Genomic DNA, 19,046 nt, shown 5'->3' with positions numbered 1-19,046 from the left:
CGTCACGTGTTGACGTCGTGTTGATTTTGAGCGGAGAATAATATATTTATAAACTGACGCAAGGGCGCTAAATCTAAAATAAACCGTGAATAAAATGTGAAACTACATAAATATTTGGTGAAGCAGCTGCACGCATGAAAGGTTCGATGGCATTTAACCTTTACACAATAAACTCGTTACGTTAGCGTCAGGTAGCGCTAAATGGAAAGTGCAGGGGAAATGACTTGCTAACACTGCCGGTCGGGTTAGCTACATTTAAGCTAGCTAGCTAACGTTAGCAAAAGGGTTATCATTACCTCCGGCGTTACCCTGCAAATACTATTTGTCGTGGTGTCTTTCATTGTCTTGTCTGTATGTTCCTGGGATGTGGTACGATACGATTGACTTTCAAGGGCAATATGACAGTGAGGGAATTACCAGGCCAACATTTGTAAGCTAGGTTAAGTAGCACTACTTAGCTAACAAGAGCTTCGTAAGAACCAGGCTCCGACCTGCAAGAACTTGGTTAGCTCCGTTTAGCCGACTATGTTAGCATTCATAGAAGCGGTTTTGCTAACCCTGCTGCTCTTTTTTCCCGATTCATGTATCTGACTGTGTGTTGAACGATACATCGCAGGATTATGGCTCCCCGCATACAACTGGAGAAAGCGGCTTGGCGTTGGGTTGAAGCGGTTAAACCAGAAGAAATCAGACAGGAGCATATCGAGCTAGCATATCGCGTCAACCTTCCGGCCTGCAAGAGAGGAGCCTGCAGGTATGATGGTAACATTTGTGGGTGCAAATGTTGTGTTAGCCTACTCAAGTGAAAATATCAGTAGCAGAAGTTAGATTTAATGTTAAGGGCTTAAGTCCCAGCTTTACAGAGATGTACAAATGTGCATAACAGGTCTGGTTCGTTTCATTGTCGTCGGACACATTTGTATTGTTTTTAGAGCTGCTTCGTTGACTTATTTTGAACGATCGGGTTGATCCACTCCACTCCTAAATCCCACATACCACAATAACCTTAATACACACGTCGGTAGGCAGTAGGCACCTCAACGTACAACTGCTATAATGTTGCAGAACTTAATCTTGCTCTGTGGCTTATAGATGCGTATAAATTACCTTTTCCAAAGAGTTAAAAGATGGACTGATTCATGCATGGAGTTTGTCATTACTTTTGTATCCACTAAGCAGGTTGCAGTTTGATGTTGCTGCTAAATTTGGTCGTGAATACTGAAGTGAATCATTACTCTATTGTGCAGGAGGAACTGCAAAGGGAATCCCAACTGTCTTGTGGGCATTGGTGAGCAGGCATGGCTTGGGGACATAGATGAAAATGCTTTCCACAATATTGACGACCCAAATTCAGAACGCCGAAACAAGGTATTTCTTTCATCAGGTGCACACACTGCACATTATATACTTACCAGTCTACTGTAGGTGGACAGCTGAAGTCCCAGGATGTTATCATCAGACCAGAGCTGGAGGAATGTGTAATGACGCAGTTAATCTTATCTTTTCATCTATTTCTCTGTCTCTGATTCCTTCCAGAACACATTTGTCGGACTAACCAACCTGGGTGCAACATGTTACGTCAACACATTCCTGCAAGTGTGGTTCCACAACCTGGAGTTGCGGAGGAGCCTCTATCAGTGCCATAATTCAAGAGCACAGGAACATAACATTGAGTCTGGTAAAACCGAAAACTAAATACTGAGGACACTTCTTTATGTTTATTCATTCTCTGTGTTAAGTACACATGTTGGGACAAAAATGTTGGGTATTTTTGTGCAAACTGTACACTGTACACAACTGTAGTGCATATACTGTCAGCTAGTATAGCATTACTCAAACGAGTATGCAGGTTATCTGAGAACAGACCCTTCCAACAGTACTGAACATTTTTTGCAGCTAGACATCATACCCAAATTAATCATCAATATATATCAAATTTGGTTAAATTAAGTAAAATTATTTTTGCAAACTTTATATATATGGCCTGCCAAATATACACAGGCAATAATGACTGTAGACACAGTCTCAAATAATTTTTAAATACTATATGTAACTACATCACACTGTAAACTTGTATTAATCTCTCTGTAGGTTTTATGAAAGAATTACACCTCTCAGACAGACGTTTATGTCTTTTCAGAGTACGAACCCCAATCCATCTGTGAGCATCTTCAGTATCTGTTTGCACTGCTGCAGAACAGCAACAGAAGGTACATAGATCCTTCAGGGCTGGTTAAAGCACTGGGCCTGGATACAGGACAGCAGCAGGTAAATCACGACATGAGATTTAGTAAATTATCAAAGCTTGAACTGACTAAATACATGGCTAGTATCACTGTTGGAAACCTGATGGTGGATATTAATTCTTTTTTTTTTTGTCTGATTTTGAGAGTTTTGCCAGAATTTTCTCACTTGCATCTTTGTTGAGTTTAGCATTGTATTTCCTCTGTACCTAAATTTAAAAAAAAATAACACCCATCAGAAGTTCCCAGAAGTTAAATTGACAGTTTGAAACGTGTTCATCTATTTATAACACAACATTTTGTTTACAACGTGTCTATTAGGGAAAAAGAGATGCGTTTTCTTTACACACCACTGACTTCAAACCCTTCATTTTCAGGATGCCCAGGAGTTTTCCAAGCTTTTTTTGTCTCTATTGGAGGACACACTGTCGAAGCAAAAGAACTCGAACCTGCAGAATGTCATCCAGCTGCAGTTCTGTGGACAGTTCTCCTACGTTACTGTGTAAGACCACTCAATACTTAAACATGAATTTAGTTTGTACTTAAGTGGAAAAGTGTCAGACGAGTAGCCTATAGACAATGCAACTCCTCAACATATTACTATTTATATTTAGCTAACTGTGCTCTCGTAAAGTGCGGAAGGGTGTTTTGGAGCTGATCTTCTCATTCCAACTTCTGTGCTGGATTCATGTCAAAACTACCTTCATTGCATTATTTGTTTAACTCGACTTTGTGGAGAATACATTGGACCTGCTCTGTTACCTTTGGAGCCTAGGGAAGATAAAAGCTGATCCTCAGAGAGTGAGGTGTCAGGTCTTGGCTCATAATAACCTACAGCTGTATGGTTAGCCTTCGAAAATCTTCAAAAAGTAAAAGAGCATTACTTTCGAGTGTGTCACAAGCTCCCTTTGACTATAAAGTTGACATATGTTACATTTTCTTGTTGCTCAGCGAGATGCATTGTTCTTTGTGAAAAAGGTTCAAATTCATGCTAGCTATCTTTTTGACTGACTTATTTTGAAGAGGAATGAGGGGGAAAATAGTATTGAGTCAGATCAAGTGGGAGCAATTATCTTGAGTGCTGTGGTGGAATCTGATATTTTGGTTTGGCTGTTTTCTAGGTGTAATCAGTGTGGACGATCATCTGCTCTCCCATCCCGATTCTACGAGCTGGAGCTCAACATCCAGGGTCACAAGAACCTCAGAGAGTGTGTCACAGAGTTCCTGAAGGTACTGATTATTTAACAGAGAGTGTCTTTTTATCTATTGCAGTAAATAATATACATATTCTTTTTTATATTGTAAAATGTTGAGTGAGTCAGCAACACAACAAAGGAAAAAAAATGCTCCTTAGGACACACAGCATGAATCCTAACAAACAAAGAACTTTTGTCAGAGTCCCAAGATTTGAACAAAAAAACACTCAGCTGCTGTTTTAACTGCTCCAAAGTATTACACAAATGTTTAAAGTCGTGCAGCATCATTTAATGCCTGTGCAAATTTATGATCAAATTGATTCTTGGAATCATAAATGCACTTGTTTTATCAGTGATGACTTATAATGCACAGTGTAAACTGAAGCATAATCTGCTGGAGTAAAGTTTGAATACTGTTTTCCATGTCTTGATGAGTGTATTTGTGTGTTCTTCTCATAATGGTTGTCTCTTCTCCACCTTGCAGGAGGAGAAGCTGGATGGTGATAACTGCTACTTCTGTGAGAGCTGTCAGAGTAAACAAAGCGCCACCCGAACGATAAAGCTGCAAAGCCTTCCTCCAACCCTCAACCTGCAGCTTATGCGCTTTGTCTTTGATAGGTAAGCTATCACTTTGTTGTGCATTGTGTAAAACAACAATAAATTGCATTTTGTGGCTTTGGAAATAAAAAAATGTCTTAAATCACTGTGCAAAGTGCAAGATTTAAAACATTTTTGGGGTTTAGTTAAGGTAGTTGGTTAACTAATGAGGGCAGTTGTATTTACAGTCTGTTCGCGGGAGAACAGAAACTTTAGTGACCTTACTGTGTTCTTCAGACAAACAGGCCACAAGAAGAAGCTGAACACTTTCATCAGTTTTCCAGAGCAACTGGACATGGGGCCATTTCTGGAAGGAAAAGAGGGTATCAGCTGTTTTGATCTCTGTGATTGTCATACACATACACGCACACAATCTGCACTCTTCCTCGCTAGTCAATACACATTGGCATGTGTCAGCTATATAAAAGAAAAAAATAACTCCCAGTTTTCTTTTCATCTCTTTACAGTCTAAGGACTAAAACCGAATGTTTTAATTTAGAAAGCAATAGGGAGATTTACTGTCTTATGGGTGAAATAAACATGGTCAATTTAGAAGCAGTGTACTTTCAGAAGGGCAATTGATTACTGTCACAGCAACTTCACTTCCTGAGAAATCTGCCATTGTGTTGTTGAGCTTGATGCATGTTTGATCTGACTGTTTCTACAGACCAGAAGTGTGTTTATGAACTGAGTGCAGTGCTGATCCATCGGGGCATCAGTGCGTACTCAGGCCACTACATTGCCCACGTGAAGGATGCTCGTACTGGTGATTGGTACAAATTCAACGATGAGGAAATTGAGAAGATGGAGGGCAAGAAGCTGCAGCTTGGCATTGAGGAGGACATTGGTGAGCAATAAATACACATGTACTCCTTGCTGAAAGCCAGGGATACCTTAATGTTTTATTGTTATTCAGTATAATTTGTAATGTATAATTCTTGTTTTTTTGTTAACCATCATATGTTTTTGACAAACTGAAAAGTTTTGTCAAAAAAGTGTATTTTCCACTTTGATGGTGCTTTGGTGAGTTAAAGTAGGACAAGTTTAAAACATGAGGGTCATGTCTGTAAGTCTATACTTTTACACTTTCTGAGTTGTTACTTTTTCTTCTTGATCTTCATGGCCCTAGCCGAGACAGTTAAGTCCCAGACACGAAAGCCAAAGTGCAGTAAAGGCTTCCACTGCTCCAGAAATGCCTACATGCTGGTGTATAAGGTCATGGAAGAGGAGAGCTCCGATCCTTCCAGGACCAACATCCAGGTGCCAGGTGAGCAGTAGAGATTTACAATTTAAAATCTCACATATTCTCTGGTGTTCCCTCATAATTTTTTTTGACCCAAATTATACTTATTCTTAATGATTCCCAGTTTATACCACTAGAGCTTGGTTGTAGGGCCATACACATTATTAAAAGTTTAAAACCTGTTGGTGTTCCAGTTGATGCAATATCTATCGTAGAAAGTCGAAGAGCAGCATCCTCCACTTTAACAGTCAGTTAGAGACTGAGCAAAGTAGAATCTCTATGCTAATACCTTGATAGCGAACACAAACTGAGAACACAGACCAGTATCCAGAATGGTTCTCTATTGCATCTTTTTTGAAGATGTAACCATTAAATTCAAGAGATGGTCCGAGACAGCGAGCCACCTGAACCACGTCACCGGAGACATCAGCTTTTGACCTAAAATATCCTTTTGAGTAAACGGCAATAATCAGATGTTCAAGATCTTGACAATTTATACATCATGCAAAAGCTAATTTGAAATAAACTAAATTAATTTCTCAGCCCTACCTCCCACCTGCTCTGTGTTGCCTTGTCTAGTGGATGAATTTGTCTTTTCTTGCCAGCCTTCCTTCAGAGGTTGGTGGACCAAGACAACCATAAATTTGAGGAGTGGTGCAGTGAAATGGCAGATATGAGAAAACAGAGCGTGGATAAGGGCAAGGCCAAGCACGAGGAGGTGAAGGAACTCTACCAGCTTTTACCCACTAAAGAAGGTCAGTAAAAACATTCCTCAATCACACATTCTGTAACATAAACATTGAAAAGAGTTTAATGTTTGTTACGACTTTAAGTTAGAAAATTAAATATAAACAATTAAAGTACATTATGACAGTGTGACAAAGGGACAATCTAACTAATGGAAGATTTTGTTTCACTCATACTACAGCTCCCCTGCATGTAGTAAAACTGCGAGTATTCCACGACACAACTGATCCACGATGCTTTGTGATTCTTACAAAGCCAAAACATTATTAGACAACAACCCTATTTGTATTTACTTACATTGAATTCCAATACTTAACATGCATTTGGCGTGTACATGTAAGGGAAAATACACTGACAGTTGTTAATCACAGGGGAATTCTTCATTTAAAGAATCAAAATTAAGGATCCTTTGTCTCTTGTTGTTTGATGCACTTCTCTCCTCAGATGAGCCATATGAGTTTATCCCCCTGGACTGGCTGAAAAAGTGGCTGGATGACTCCACTACCACAAAAGACATCGACAACTCCTTCTTCCTTTGTTCACACGGCAAACTGCACCCAGACAAGGTGGGAGATTCCAAGAGGATTTCTCTGCACGCCGCTCAGCTCCTCTATGAGCGTTATGGCGGAGGGCCAAGACTGGACGGTAGGTCTTATAAAGGGTGTGGTGCAATTCATTAAATAGTTAGCTACGTATCAACCTCTGACTTTATAATTTTTTAGTGAAAAATCTGAAAATCATCAAATGAAATATATGCTCATGTAATCGGACCGAAACAGATAATGGATTATCCACAGCTTGCTCAATTATCTTATCAGAGCCTAGTAATCCCTCTTTTATAAAATAGACAGAGGAGTGAAGTCAGTGAAGTGAAATCTTTATTTAGAGTGTATCTCCAAGGCCAGGGTTATGTGGGCAGGTTCTTTACTAAAACTAAATAAGATGGCTGGTTAGTGGGACAATACTGCACAGGAGGAACAGTCATAGAAGCTGCAGCCACAGCTGCCACACATTTTCTGTTGTAATTCATAATTCACTAACTAATCATTAACACCAGTAGAAATACCATGAAACCAAAACAATGTTTGCTGCCTTTTATTTCTGGAGTTTTGGAAATACACTTGTTTGTTTTATGAGAAACTTTTTACTTAAAGTTAACCGCACTCTCGAGAAATGTCTTTAGTACAGACTGCTCAAAAATCACTATGTTTTTCCTTTTCATTTTAACAGTTTTGTTTGTTTGTTCAGATTCCTCACTGTGTAGTGAGTGTGTTGGACAGCGATGCCGAGTGCTGCGGCTAAAGAACCAGCTCAATGAAGACTACAAGGAGGTCTCCAACCTGGTCAAACGCACGCTCAGGTGCGACACTCAAGCATAAGTGTTAATGGGTTCGCTGTAATTATTGATTCAGGGGAGAGAAAAAGTTATTTGAATATGCAGAAATTTAATAGGGAATAATTCAGAACTAATGCAGATAAGAGAAAAAGTATTCAAAGGTCCAGAATTTCACTGGAACATAATCATGGGTCTTTATTAATTGTGTGTGTGCACATGTGTGTGTTTCAGTGGCGAGGGTTACTGGGTGGGTAAAGCATCTCTGCGTAGCTGGAGGCAGTTGGCTTCGGAACAGCTGGAGGAGGATGAACATGAAACCAAACACAGCAATGGCCAGACCAATGGACAGGGACCACACATCAAAGGTTGGGGGAATGGAAATGATTTACTTTTTCCTTCTGTGTTCTCTTGTACTTCAGATTTTTTCAACCATTGTGTTGGCAAAAAAGCAAAAGTGGCGTAATTCATAGCGTTTATTTAGTCTAAAAATTTGCGAGCTCATGGACTTGTGAGTCTACAAGCACATAGAATAGAAGTGGGTGGAGAAGCATACTTGCGTGCATGTGTACAAAGTGAGCAATCAATGAAGGTGAGCATCAGCCATTGTCCCTGCCCATCAAAGTCTCATAATTCAACTTGATGAGCAAGACTGTTGAATGGTGTTGTGCAATTGCAAGCGCAGGGAAGGGCGAGTTAGTGCAGACATTTTTAGACTTAATAATCACCATACATATTCCTCTTTACAATAACTCATAAAAATATTGATATATGAGTCAGGCAAGAAAACTCAATTAAATGGGCAATGGCGATACCCAGCCCTTCACTGTAAATTACAAAATATTAACACTTATTATATGTTATATGATTTAAATTAAATTATTCATTCGGTCAGTCCTGATTCAACTCTGTCACTTCTGTCTCACTTCAGCTGACCCATGAACACATACTCAGACACCTGACGTTTCTGATTCAGTAGAGTTTAAATGCTTCTTTTTTTCTTCTCAGTGTCCTTACATTTATTTGATTATAGCCACAATATCACACATAGCCCCATAACTGTTCTTAAATTGCTCAAATCTCTCTTCATAGTTGTGCGCATTCATTCATTCCATCCTCACTCTGCTCCATCTCTTTCTCTCCCTCTCTGACACGCAAACACAGACCGACACAAACACATACAGCGTCATTCGACACATCTGAAAGCTCAGCCTGGGTGAAAACAACAATTTGGTTTTCAAGAACCCAAATGATAGTTTGGATAATTTGCATATAGAGCCGGTAATCCATCATTTTAGATCATTTGCTGCACATATTTTCTCAGAATTTCTTTGAAGATACTTCTGCTTGCCATGATAAGGGAATTTTATGTTCTTATTGGTAAAAAGTCCTTCCATGCATTGGCTTATAATGGCGACACAACACCTGCATGCATATATCGTCAGTCGATAGTGGTTTGGCTTTTCATTACTGAACCCTACTGTTAACGTTCTTGGTGAATTGTTTGGTTGTAGAGTTCAGCTCAGAGCTATCAGAGGGCAACGAGGATGAGATGAAGACTTTCAATGAAGACATTGTCTGCAGTCATGGTACGTCCTATCATTTGCAGCTATAAACCCTTTAACACAGACATTGTACTACAATTAAGGAAAAAATCTTAACTGTCACAATTGCTATTACAATAGAACCCAAGGTTCAATCTTTGATGCACTGGTTCTTAATTTTGTGTGTTTGATCCTGCTGTAGGGGGTCTGACTATTCTCGAGACTGAACGGAAGTTAGTATCCACTGAAGTTTGGACCAAGCTAAGGGCATACTTCTCCAAAGCCCCAGAATTCACCCAGAACCAAGAGCCCTGCCAGCAGTGCCTGGTGAGCAAGACATTAGCCATGTCTCTATATAATGTCTCTATATAATTGTCCAGTTTGCAGTAAAATTAAAGCATAAAAAGAACCTTTTTTCTTTTTGTCAAACCCTGGAAAAAGCTCATCAGTTATGTGAGCTAAATGTTTGCTACGAAAGAACTTATTCAGAAAATATATTTCTGTGAATCATGTTAACTATCTCAAATAAGCATAAAAACTTTGCTCAGTTTTTTCCCAAATATTGCCATGACCATCATCTTTTAATGCAATTTTCTAAATGTATGTAAGAATTAAGCAGATTGAAATACAACTATTTAAAAACATTTAGGGATGCAATAAACTGGTCCCTCCCTTAAATCCACAAAAATGTATTATTATGTTTTATTTTGACCCCTAACTTTTCCATTTTTCTTACAAATATATTCTCTATGCCTACTTTGAAATTGTAAATGTGAAGGTAAAATTATGCACAGTACTGCTGTTCTGATTGGCTGCACAATAGCTGTTTGGGCTCTGTTGGTTAACCTTAACCCTAATCCCCAGCTTGGAAATAAAGGGAATGTTAAAGGGCTTTATTTACACAGCCCCAAAAAGGATGAAAGCTGTAGTCATAGAGACACAGTAATACCTCCACAGTTCCTAGGTATGTCCAGCATGTAAGCCATTGAGTGATTTTAAGAATAAAAAGTTATCGTTGTTTTGTGTCCAGACGTTAGAACAGGAGGAAAAGGACAATGAGGCAATCAGTAAGATGATGGCCCAGGACCAGAAGAACCAGCTGCTCAACCTTTTCAATGAGAAGAATCGGCCAACCCTCACCAAGTGGCCCCAGGTGTGTGTTTGTGTCTGTGTTTGTCGGTGTTTGTCTGTGTTTTTTTGTGTGTGTCTGTGTGTGTCTGTGTGTGGGTGTGTGGTACAGTCAATACAATGTTATGACAGATTATCACTGTGGCTGGTAGAAGAATACACTAATTGTTTTTTGGCTGGTCTCTCCAGGGCACAGATGTACTTTACATAGTTCCTCTGTTCTTTGTGGATGAGTGGAGAAAATTTCTCAGGTATGTTTGTTTCAGTAGTGAAATTGATGAAATTACATTGTGAAAATTAAAATTGACTGTATTCACTCATGATTATCAGATTTGCTTCATTAGTAATGATTGTTTGTAATATACAAACTATTTTACAGTATGATCTAGTCAGTACAGCAAATTATTTTTTCCTCCCATCTGTGTGTTTTCAAGGAGACCGACAAAATCCTCTCCGGTGTCTAATGTGGGCAACACTCTGCTTCTCTGCCCCCATGGAGGGTTCATGTTTACCTATGACTCCCTGATCAACGGAGATGCACAACAGTGAGTTCTGCTTTTCTAAAAGTGACTTGTGGAGTTCACTCGTAAAAGTCAAAATCAAGTTATGTATATAGTGAGTGTTAACTCACCTAACTCCCCATCATGTGTCGTAGCTTGAACCTCTTACCTGGCCACTATTTTTTTTTAACCCTTAAAAATACCCAAGCACATTTTAATGAATATGTTGCCATCACTGATTATAAATCCTGGAACAGCAGTTAAACTTTCAAGAACATCAAAAACAAACACTAAACCCTAAACTTAGAATGGGCAGTAGTCATGCTTCATGTGCAAACTTTGTTTACCTTCTTAAGCTACTCTTGCGAAGGTCTGAACTAGGGCTGCCACTAACGACTATTTTTCTATCGATTAATCTTTCAACTATTTTACCGATTAATCGATTAATCTGAACGATTAATTGTCCTCCCAATAAATCCAATTGACCATTTCCTTTCATTTCCGAAGCGGGCTGATCGGCGCTGAGAAATGTGTGCTTGAGAATGGCGCTGCGTGGCGCTTCGGCGTCCGGTGTTAACCTGGCGTTACGCAGTGATATTGAAGAAGAACATTTGTTATAATGAATAGAAATACAAAGTTTTAGAAATCGAAAAAGGTAAATTCATAAAATAAAAAAAAAGGTGCGTTGATTTAAAATATTGATTTCAACGCATTTTCAACGTCGACGTCATCGATGGCGTTGACTAATCGCGGCAGCCCTAGTCTAAGCAGCTGGGTTAATTATTTTAAAATAAAAGGGCAGGTTGCATTAATAAAATGACCTCAAGTCATACTGACTGCACACTGTTGTGATGTCCTGTTTTGCTGTTTGTCCTACACAGTATAGCTCTGCTCTGGCCCAACGAATGGGAAGTGATTAGCAGACTCTTCATTGTGGACCAGCCCATCACCATCCACTGCTTTAAACAAGCCACACCAAGTGGACCTACCACCCAGTTCACCACTCAGCCTGGTGAGACTATAGTTTCCCAAATGTTTAACCTTGAATATACCATCTAATTTACTTATTTCATAAACTTAAAAAGAACACTACACTGGTCTATTTTCAAATGTTAAACATTCAGTGCCTGTAGGCTTAAATATTGGCTAAAATTTATTTTCTGTAATAAAAAGTTCTTCCTTTGTGTAGAGAAGCACCTTCTGTGAGCTTAGATTCACAACTTTTATAAGATGGTAGTTACACTTCTGTAGCATCAAGAAGCATAAAATGTCCATGCAACAAAAAAAGTGGGATATGCATTTGAAATTTTTGGATTAATTGAAAAGCCATATTGAATCTTAAGCCTTTTTGTTACACTTCTAGAGTTTGAATACTGGTTATGTTGTGTGTGTGTGTGTGTGTGTGTGTGTGTGTGTGTGTGTGTGTGTGTGTGTGTGTGTGTGTGTGTGTGTGTGTGTGTGTGTGTGTGTGTGTGTGTGTGTGTGTGTGTGTGTGTGTGTGTGTGTGTGTGTGTGTGTGTTTGCCTGCACATGTGTGTGTGTTATTGTGTTTAGATCTGTGTTGGGAGTGCAGAGAGAGCTTCCTTTTCCAGCAGCAGAGGGACCTCAGAGAGTACACCCAGGCAACCATCTACATCCGGAAAGTAATCGAAGACCAGAGGGTACATTAAAAAGCCAATTTTAAGTCAATTAAACAGACAGAGGTATTTTGTCACCAACTGTAGTGTCTAAAGTGCAGTCTTCAAGTTTTTGTTTTTCTACATTGAATAAATGATGCATAGCTGTTAAAGGAGGCAGCTCCGGAGACAAACGCCAGTAGCTCTGAGGCAGAGGACGAGAAAGAAGAACTTCCGAAGGTGGATGGAGAGATGGACCCAGACTTTAGCCAGGTAGGTTCACCATGCTACAGCAGTAGACTAAGGGTAACAACACACACATGATATCCACTGACTGCAAGCAGCATTTGTAACAGTAGCGACCATAACAGTAGTAAAGGCAGCCAAATACTCCCTGCCTAAATATAATCAAACAAGACATCCTGGTTGTTCTGCTAAATTCCCTTTGTTCATATTATTTTTAAAGAGCATAGAGTAACAACATAATGTAACTCTCCGCTTCAGAAACAAAGAAAGATATTGTAGATCGAAACATACAGTTTTAATTCACCCACATTCCTACAGTGCATCTATTAGCAGCACTTTTTTGTTTTATGTGGGGCAATTTCTGGGTTCAGCATCTTGCCCAAGGACGCTTCAGTAAATTAATATTGTACTGGGAGCCATACAGTTTGAAGACGTAGTGGCGTGAATGATTTTATGTTCTCTACCTGTACATATTTAGCCTGCATGTGTGCTTATTTATTACCTTTTCAGAAATCAAAGCCAAAGTTAATTGAAGGGGTTGACAAATGAAAGACAGAATTACCAAGCTAGTTGCTGCTAATGGCTACCTGAAGACCCATAATAGGTGGTTTGTGTGCCACTCTGCACTGCAGAATATACCTGCTTAATATACGTTCTATGGTGCAAGGACAGGCTATGGCTCCACGGGTGCGAGGTGAGATTGAAAGTCATCAATCTCCCTAATAACAAGTCAGTGTACCATCAAAATGTTATTTTAAAGTAAATACAACGTTGTTTTAAAACCCTAATTTTCTCCATCTGTCTTTGTTGCTCTTCAATGCCGCCTTCATGTTTTCTCATTCACCTATCAGTATTCAATTAACAGTACCAGTGGTCAGTCAAATCAGTGGAACTTATAAAAGGGAATCTTATGACACAGAGAGGTTTCACAAAAGAGAGAATCCAGCTGTCCAAGCTCCAAGTTATTTACTTTTGGCTGAACCACAGTTGTCCAGAATAATCAGTGTCCTACGAGGGAGGAAATACAGGCTCCTTCAGATGTGTGACATCAATGACAAGCAACTGTCAACAACAATGTTTCCTCCTGAAGGCATTTGCACAGACAGTTATTTCTTCATTGAAAAAGCAAAGAATCATTCTGAAGGCTTTTCTCAGTGGAAACGTGTTTTCACTCTTTCTCGATGAACTTCGTCAGTGATAGACAGATGGTTCATCCAATCACATACAGAAAATGGGCTCCACATAGATGCACTGTATGACTGTGTGTGTGAATGCGAAACTGTACTGTAAAGCACTTTGCTTGGTCATCACGACTAGAAAAGCACTATATAAATACAGACCTTTCTGTTTCCAACAAAGACTTTGCAGATGGTTTTGTGTCACAAACAAACCATGATGTTCAATAATAATTTATGTATCTAACATAAATCATACATTTCTTACAGTCAGAAGATGGTGCAAAGCGGCTAAAGCTGTGTGAAAGCAGCACTGCCTCAGCAGCAGCTGTTCCTGTGAGCAACATGACCAAACTAGGTGGAATCAGAAGAAGCACCCGGCACAGGAAACTCCGAGGAGAGAAAGCACTCATAGTTTCAGCTAATCAGACACTTAAAGAGCTGAAAATACAGGTGAGGGCTCTTAATAACCGGATGAAGTGTGATAATAATAAGTCATTATTACTAATAATATGATATAAGTCAAATAAAAAACTGAAAACAAACCTCCCTTCGATCCTTTAGATTATGCACGCCTTCTCTGTGGCTCCATTTGACCAGAACCTCTCTATTGATGGAAAAAGTCTGACAGATGACTCGGCCACTTTGGGCAGTCTGGGCGTCATTCCAGAAAGCATCATCTGTCTGAAGGTACAGCTTCTTTGAATTTCCAATAGCTGGATGGTCACAGAGGATTTTTTAACACTGCACCTTTAAGACTGAATTCTTATCAAAATCAATAATCTAAAATCCAAAACATTTATTTCATTGTTCCCCCTCAGGCTGACGAGCCAATAGCAGACTTTGCTGCAATGGATGATGTCTACCAGGGTAAGAGGCCTTATATTAACCTCCACTGTAGATGACTCATTAGTCTAGATTTATTTAAAAAGAAAAAGTAAAATGATGATAATGTTCTTATACAGTCATTTCCTTTCTTCACAGTGAGAACGCCTGAAGAGGGATTTAAAGGTGAGCATTTGTTTTAGTTTTTCCCTTCATCATGGAGGATGTTAATGTTTTGTCTTCATCGATGTATTACAGCTGAGAGGGACACCCTGATGATCAGACTGAATTTACTTAATTATTTAGTTTTAAAACGCTATTGTTTTATTTTTTAGTATTCCGACTTCGATCTGTGAATGCATGGATTTGACGTTACCTGCTTGGTATTAAAGATAAATACATTTTAGTACCGGACTTTATTGTATATGTAATGCTGAGTTTGACTGTTAAGCTCGGAAATTTGACCATACTGTTATTTTGTTTGTTATCAGATCATTACAATCGACTTGCTGTTTTTGCTGTATTGGTGTCTTTTCTTGAAAGGTTCTGATTCAGTGTCAATGTGTTTGTCTCTTTGCAGGCACTGGGCTTCTTGGACACTGAGGAAAGCTGTGCTGCAGCCATGCTTGAATTGGACATATGACAGATGCGGAGAAATTATCAGAGAAAAGCTTGAATTTGTCAAGAGTCCATATATATAAATAAGTGCTTTAATTTTTTTTATTTACAATTTGATGAGACGTTCTTTAATAAAACTGTGACTATGTTGGAAAGCCGCTGTACAAAGGATTAGCTGGCCTTTGATATTTAAAGTTCCTTGTCATTCTGAAGTTAAGTGGATCTCTGTATTCTAAAGGTTGTTTCCAATTCAGTCCTACTGTTACTTTTGAAACAAGCTTTGTTTTTCACTATTCACAATTATGGCAGAAGTAATATGAAAGAAAGTGTTTCTCTCCATTGTGTGGAAGCTTGGGTTCTCGCTGCACAGTTTTTCAGGTTTGTCAAAAGAATGCACGAGTAATTGTCAAGTGTTACAAATATAACTGCTCTCTAATGTTAGAACATTTATTACCTCTATAGAAAATCTATATCCATAATACTCCATGTGGCATTTCGAGACACAGCTACTCTTTGTATAGAGGCTGATTCCTGGAGGGGTCTCAGCAGTGCAAACCTTGAGTGAGTGCAAGCAGTTAATGTTCTCTTCCTCTGACAGTTATTTCTTATGGACAATAAAGTTATTTTCAAAACACTCCGTCAAATACAAATACGTGAAACATTGTTTATTGGAGTAACTACTACAGAACAATGTAGCTCACAGCAGGTAAAATAACCAATAAACCAAGGAGGAGCTCCATCATAGTTTCATTAGGTTACCTGAACGTGATAGGATGATATGTACTTTGGATAGAGAAGTGATACAGTTGCTGTGTAAATACAATCATGATCAATTACTATGCTACTGTGAATTGGGAGTCGTTTAGTCACTGATGGGATACTCCACTAACACACACAACAAATATCTTGTTCTTTAAAGATAATTTACTGAACGTTCATGTGCATTTAGACCGATCAAGTTTGATTTTCACCTTGGGAATGTCATAACGAAATTTCTGCAACTCTTCTAAGCTATGAAAGCAGCTGTGGTAAACAGGTAAAGGTAAATATTAATGATAATAATAAAGCATAGGCCAATAATCCATTGACTTGTTCCTATAGCCCCTATAGAAAGACAAGTAAGATAATCTCCCTATACTATAGGCCCTATAGTATAGAGCCTATAGTATAGGGAGATCTTTTACTTTCTTGTGCGCACAAGATAAAAAATCTGACATGTAGGTGCTTTACTGGCTCCGCGAAACTCTCTTTTTCATCATTCTGTGTATGTGGCCCTGGTAGAGACAGGTTTGTGTGAAACATTGTGTTTTACTTCTCCCATAAGCTTTTTAGAAAGCTCGCTGTTTCATCCTTCAGCACTGAGTGGGACTACTTGTCGGCTTTTGTCAGGCGTGTTGGTTTAGAGAAGATGCGCCGAACTCGGTTTGTTCAATCAAGTATTTATTTAGAAAGTGATGGGCATCCAACAAGTCGCATCAGAACACGAGACCCATCAGAACGCGCCAAACAGCCGGCGCCTGTCTATTTTATAACAGTAGATCTTGGTTCTTCCTCCTCGAAAGTGCGCAGGCGTAGGCCATCCTCTTGGTATTGGAATAAGGAAGTGACAAGGAGCCACTCCCAAGGCCTTGACACAGCTGATGGCATGTGGGCCAATGGTGTTGACAATTGGAGAAAAGATTATTGTGTTCTTGCTATATCAAAACAATATTCTGTTTGTACAGACATTCAAAACAATTTAACCAAACAATGAAACAGAACTGTGACGCTCACACATTCTAATTTCAAGATTACACAGTAGGAAGGAAAAGGTTATTTATTAATCATTTGTATAGAAGGCATTATATCTGGCTCAAACTGCTTCTATCTTTATTCATTTAGAGTTCAGTCAGACAGAGACTATAGGTTAAATATTGAAATCCTAACAAACCCTCTTTTCACACCATTTAATGGTGTAAACCACTTACTTGGGATTTCCATGTACCCCCAACCTTCATCCCATCCAGTGCAAACCCGTCCTCATCATCATCATCATCATTGTCACCTTCGTCCTCAGCATCTGCATCCTCAGCATCAGATCAGCTGGGGGGATGAGGCATGTTTTCCTCCATCAGAGCTGTGGTGATGATTCTATTTAGCAATTTCAAAGTCTGCAGCCATGTTTTGACATGGTGCGTAAGGTGGAGAGGGCTCCAGCCACTCAGCCACCAGGGGCGGTTTGGTTTGGAAAAAAATTAATTTCAAGAACTTCCTATCATAGTGCACACATCGGTTCTGTGTGACAATAATGGATGTATGGGTAAAGCTGTTCAGACGTCAGTGCGATTTCTTTTTTATTCCATTTGTTCTAGTGGGGTTTAAGAGTCACTGATTTTGGATCTTAGCCTTGTGAAGATCCTTTTGTAGAATTGATACTCGCCGTTTGTCAGGGTAGAAGAGGTGCAGTTGTCACTGAATGGGAGTGGGTTGAGGAGACATGGAGCACAGATCCCAGAGTTTGAAAGGAAACAAACAGAAAAGTGATTAATATACTGATTGGCGTAACTGAGTTTAAAGTTGATTTTATAAACTTATATTTGCAAAGGAAAATAAAACAAATAATATAAACAAGACACACAGGTAGACCCTTCTTTTGTGGTCAACAATTTCTTAAAAATTTTGAGGAGTAGTAGCCAAATAAGTGGACAATAAAAATAAAAGATTCAAAAAGTGGCAGAAGAGTGACAGAAATCTTTGGCATTTCATAAAATATTTAATGATCAACAAGCTGAATTTCAATAAGCAGCAGATTGGTCAGCATTTGAGTATTTGTGTTCAAACCATTTTCCAAAAGTCATCCGACTGCTTCTATACATGATATCACATACAAAGGACAAATGTGTGAGACAGCTGAAACAAACAAAAGAAAGTTTATAAAAGTCATTCTGCCACACTTTCCTTCATGATAAAATAAAAACATAAGTAGAGCTTAACATCTTTCAAATTAAGAGTATTGGATGTTAAGATAATTGGTGAAACAAAACATCAAACAAATAAAGACATACACAAACAAACAAACAAACCAACACTCAAGCCTCCCTTATGATCTCAACACCAGTGTCAAGCTGTAAGGATTCTGGCCTTCCTCAGATGGCTTTCCGACTCCCAAAGACTCTTAACTCCCTCCTTTCATCCTCTTGTGCACGTACAAAATCTTTCTATCCCACATCTCTTCCCCTTCTTTCTTTACCACTCAAGTTTTACATTCTATTATCCATCTCAGAGCAAGATATTACTGAATTGAAACATCTCACTCCTACAGATCTTTCTCCTTCCTAACCCTAACTTTATCTTTCTAGTCTTACTTCATCTCTCAAACCTTCAGTCAATATTCTTTCACTTTCTTTGGCAAGTCCTTTACACATATACCCTCACATCCATACATATAACATACATTCAAATGGCAGGCATATATCGCCTCTAGTCTAGTTTTTGTATTATTTCTGTGTCTCTCAGTCAGTCATTTCCCTCTCTGTCTCAGTCAGCAAGCTGACCTTGACTCTTTTTCCTCTCCACCTCCCTAGTTTTCACAGACACACTATTTTATTCATACTAGCTCGTTCAGAAAGAACTTCCTATATCATATAATCAATATTAATTTATAATTATTATATTATTATATAGTAATTTCCTCTTCCAAAGTCTTTATTCGTAACAGCCTTCCGTTATTTGTGCCCAATTGAAAATACGTTGTGTCTGACTAATAAAGCTCCTCTCTCGTAAGACCAGGCCAACCCCTATCTCCAGAATCACAATCATATTTTTATGATCTCGGCGTCTTAAATTTAGGACAGATTTAAGCAACGGTGGTTCTGGCTAGTCAAGCACCTCACTTTTGTGTAGGCTGCTCAACTTACTCCAGAATCCCACAATAACTAACTTAGAGTGCAGAGATGCAACATTTGCTCAAGTCGTCTTTCTTCTTTTAGTCCCGATCACCGGTGTGTCTCTTCTCCAATCTGAATTAGTTTTAAGAATTTGTGCGTCACAGACTTA

The 19,046-nt window shown here is 39.0% G+C and overlaps 1 protein-coding gene across 2 annotated transcripts; it reads left to right on the top strand.

Moving 5' to 3' along the window:
- Positions 1-7: 7 nt before the first annotated feature.
- On the top strand, positions 8-15,648 carry usp48 (ubiquitin specific peptidase 48). 2 transcript variants are annotated; one of them, XM_062412484.1, is made up of 28 exons: positions 8-141; positions 617-754; positions 1,248-1,368; positions 1,537-1,678; positions 2,141-2,268; positions 2,621-2,745; positions 3,365-3,473; positions 3,924-4,057; positions 4,274-4,359; positions 4,704-4,883; positions 5,166-5,303; positions 5,885-6,034; positions 6,471-6,671; positions 7,275-7,386; positions 7,594-7,727; positions 8,874-8,948; positions 9,106-9,230; positions 9,934-10,056; positions 10,221-10,282; positions 10,466-10,576; positions 11,413-11,543; positions 12,086-12,192; positions 12,313-12,420; positions 13,839-14,021; positions 14,133-14,258; positions 14,390-14,438; positions 14,553-14,579; positions 14,974-15,648. In XM_062412484.1, the coding sequence occupies exons 2-28, from the start codon at positions 621-623 to the stop codon at positions 14,994-14,996; spliced, it is 3,144 nt and encodes a 1,047-aa protein (XP_062268468.1). In that variant the 5' UTR covers positions 8-141; positions 617-620; the 3' UTR covers positions 14,997-15,648. The 2 variants fall into 2 exon arrangements, with proteins under 2 accessions (XP_062268468.1, XP_062268478.1); XM_062412494.1 differs by lacking the exon at positions 8-141 and adding an exon at positions 207-504.
- Positions 15,649-19,046: the final 3,398 nt, after the last annotated feature.

Source organism: Platichthys flesus, chromosome 2 (assembly GCF_949316205.1).
Source record: "Platichthys flesus chromosome 2, fPlaFle2.1, whole genome shotgun sequence".
NCBI lineage: Eukaryota > Metazoa > Chordata > Actinopteri > Pleuronectiformes > Pleuronectidae > Platichthys > Platichthys flesus.
This window is presented reverse-complemented; position numbering and strand designations above follow the sequence as displayed.

What these genes read in the sequence shown, in the direction of transcription:
- usp48 (XM_062412484.1), top strand. Translation starts at nt 621, where the DNA reads ATGGCTCCCCGCATACAACTGGAGAAAGCGGCTTGGCGTTGGGTTGAA. An exon ending in ATTTCTGGAAGGAAAAGAGG is followed by an intron (nt 4,360 to 4,703) that starts GTATCAGCTGTT and finishes CTGTTTCTACAG; the next exon opens with ACCAGAAGTGTGTTTATGAA. An exon ending in GACCAACATCCAGGTGCCAG is followed by an intron (nt 5,304 to 5,884) that starts GTGAGCAGTAGA and finishes TTTTCTTGCCAG; the next exon opens with CCTTCCTTCAGAGGTTGGTG.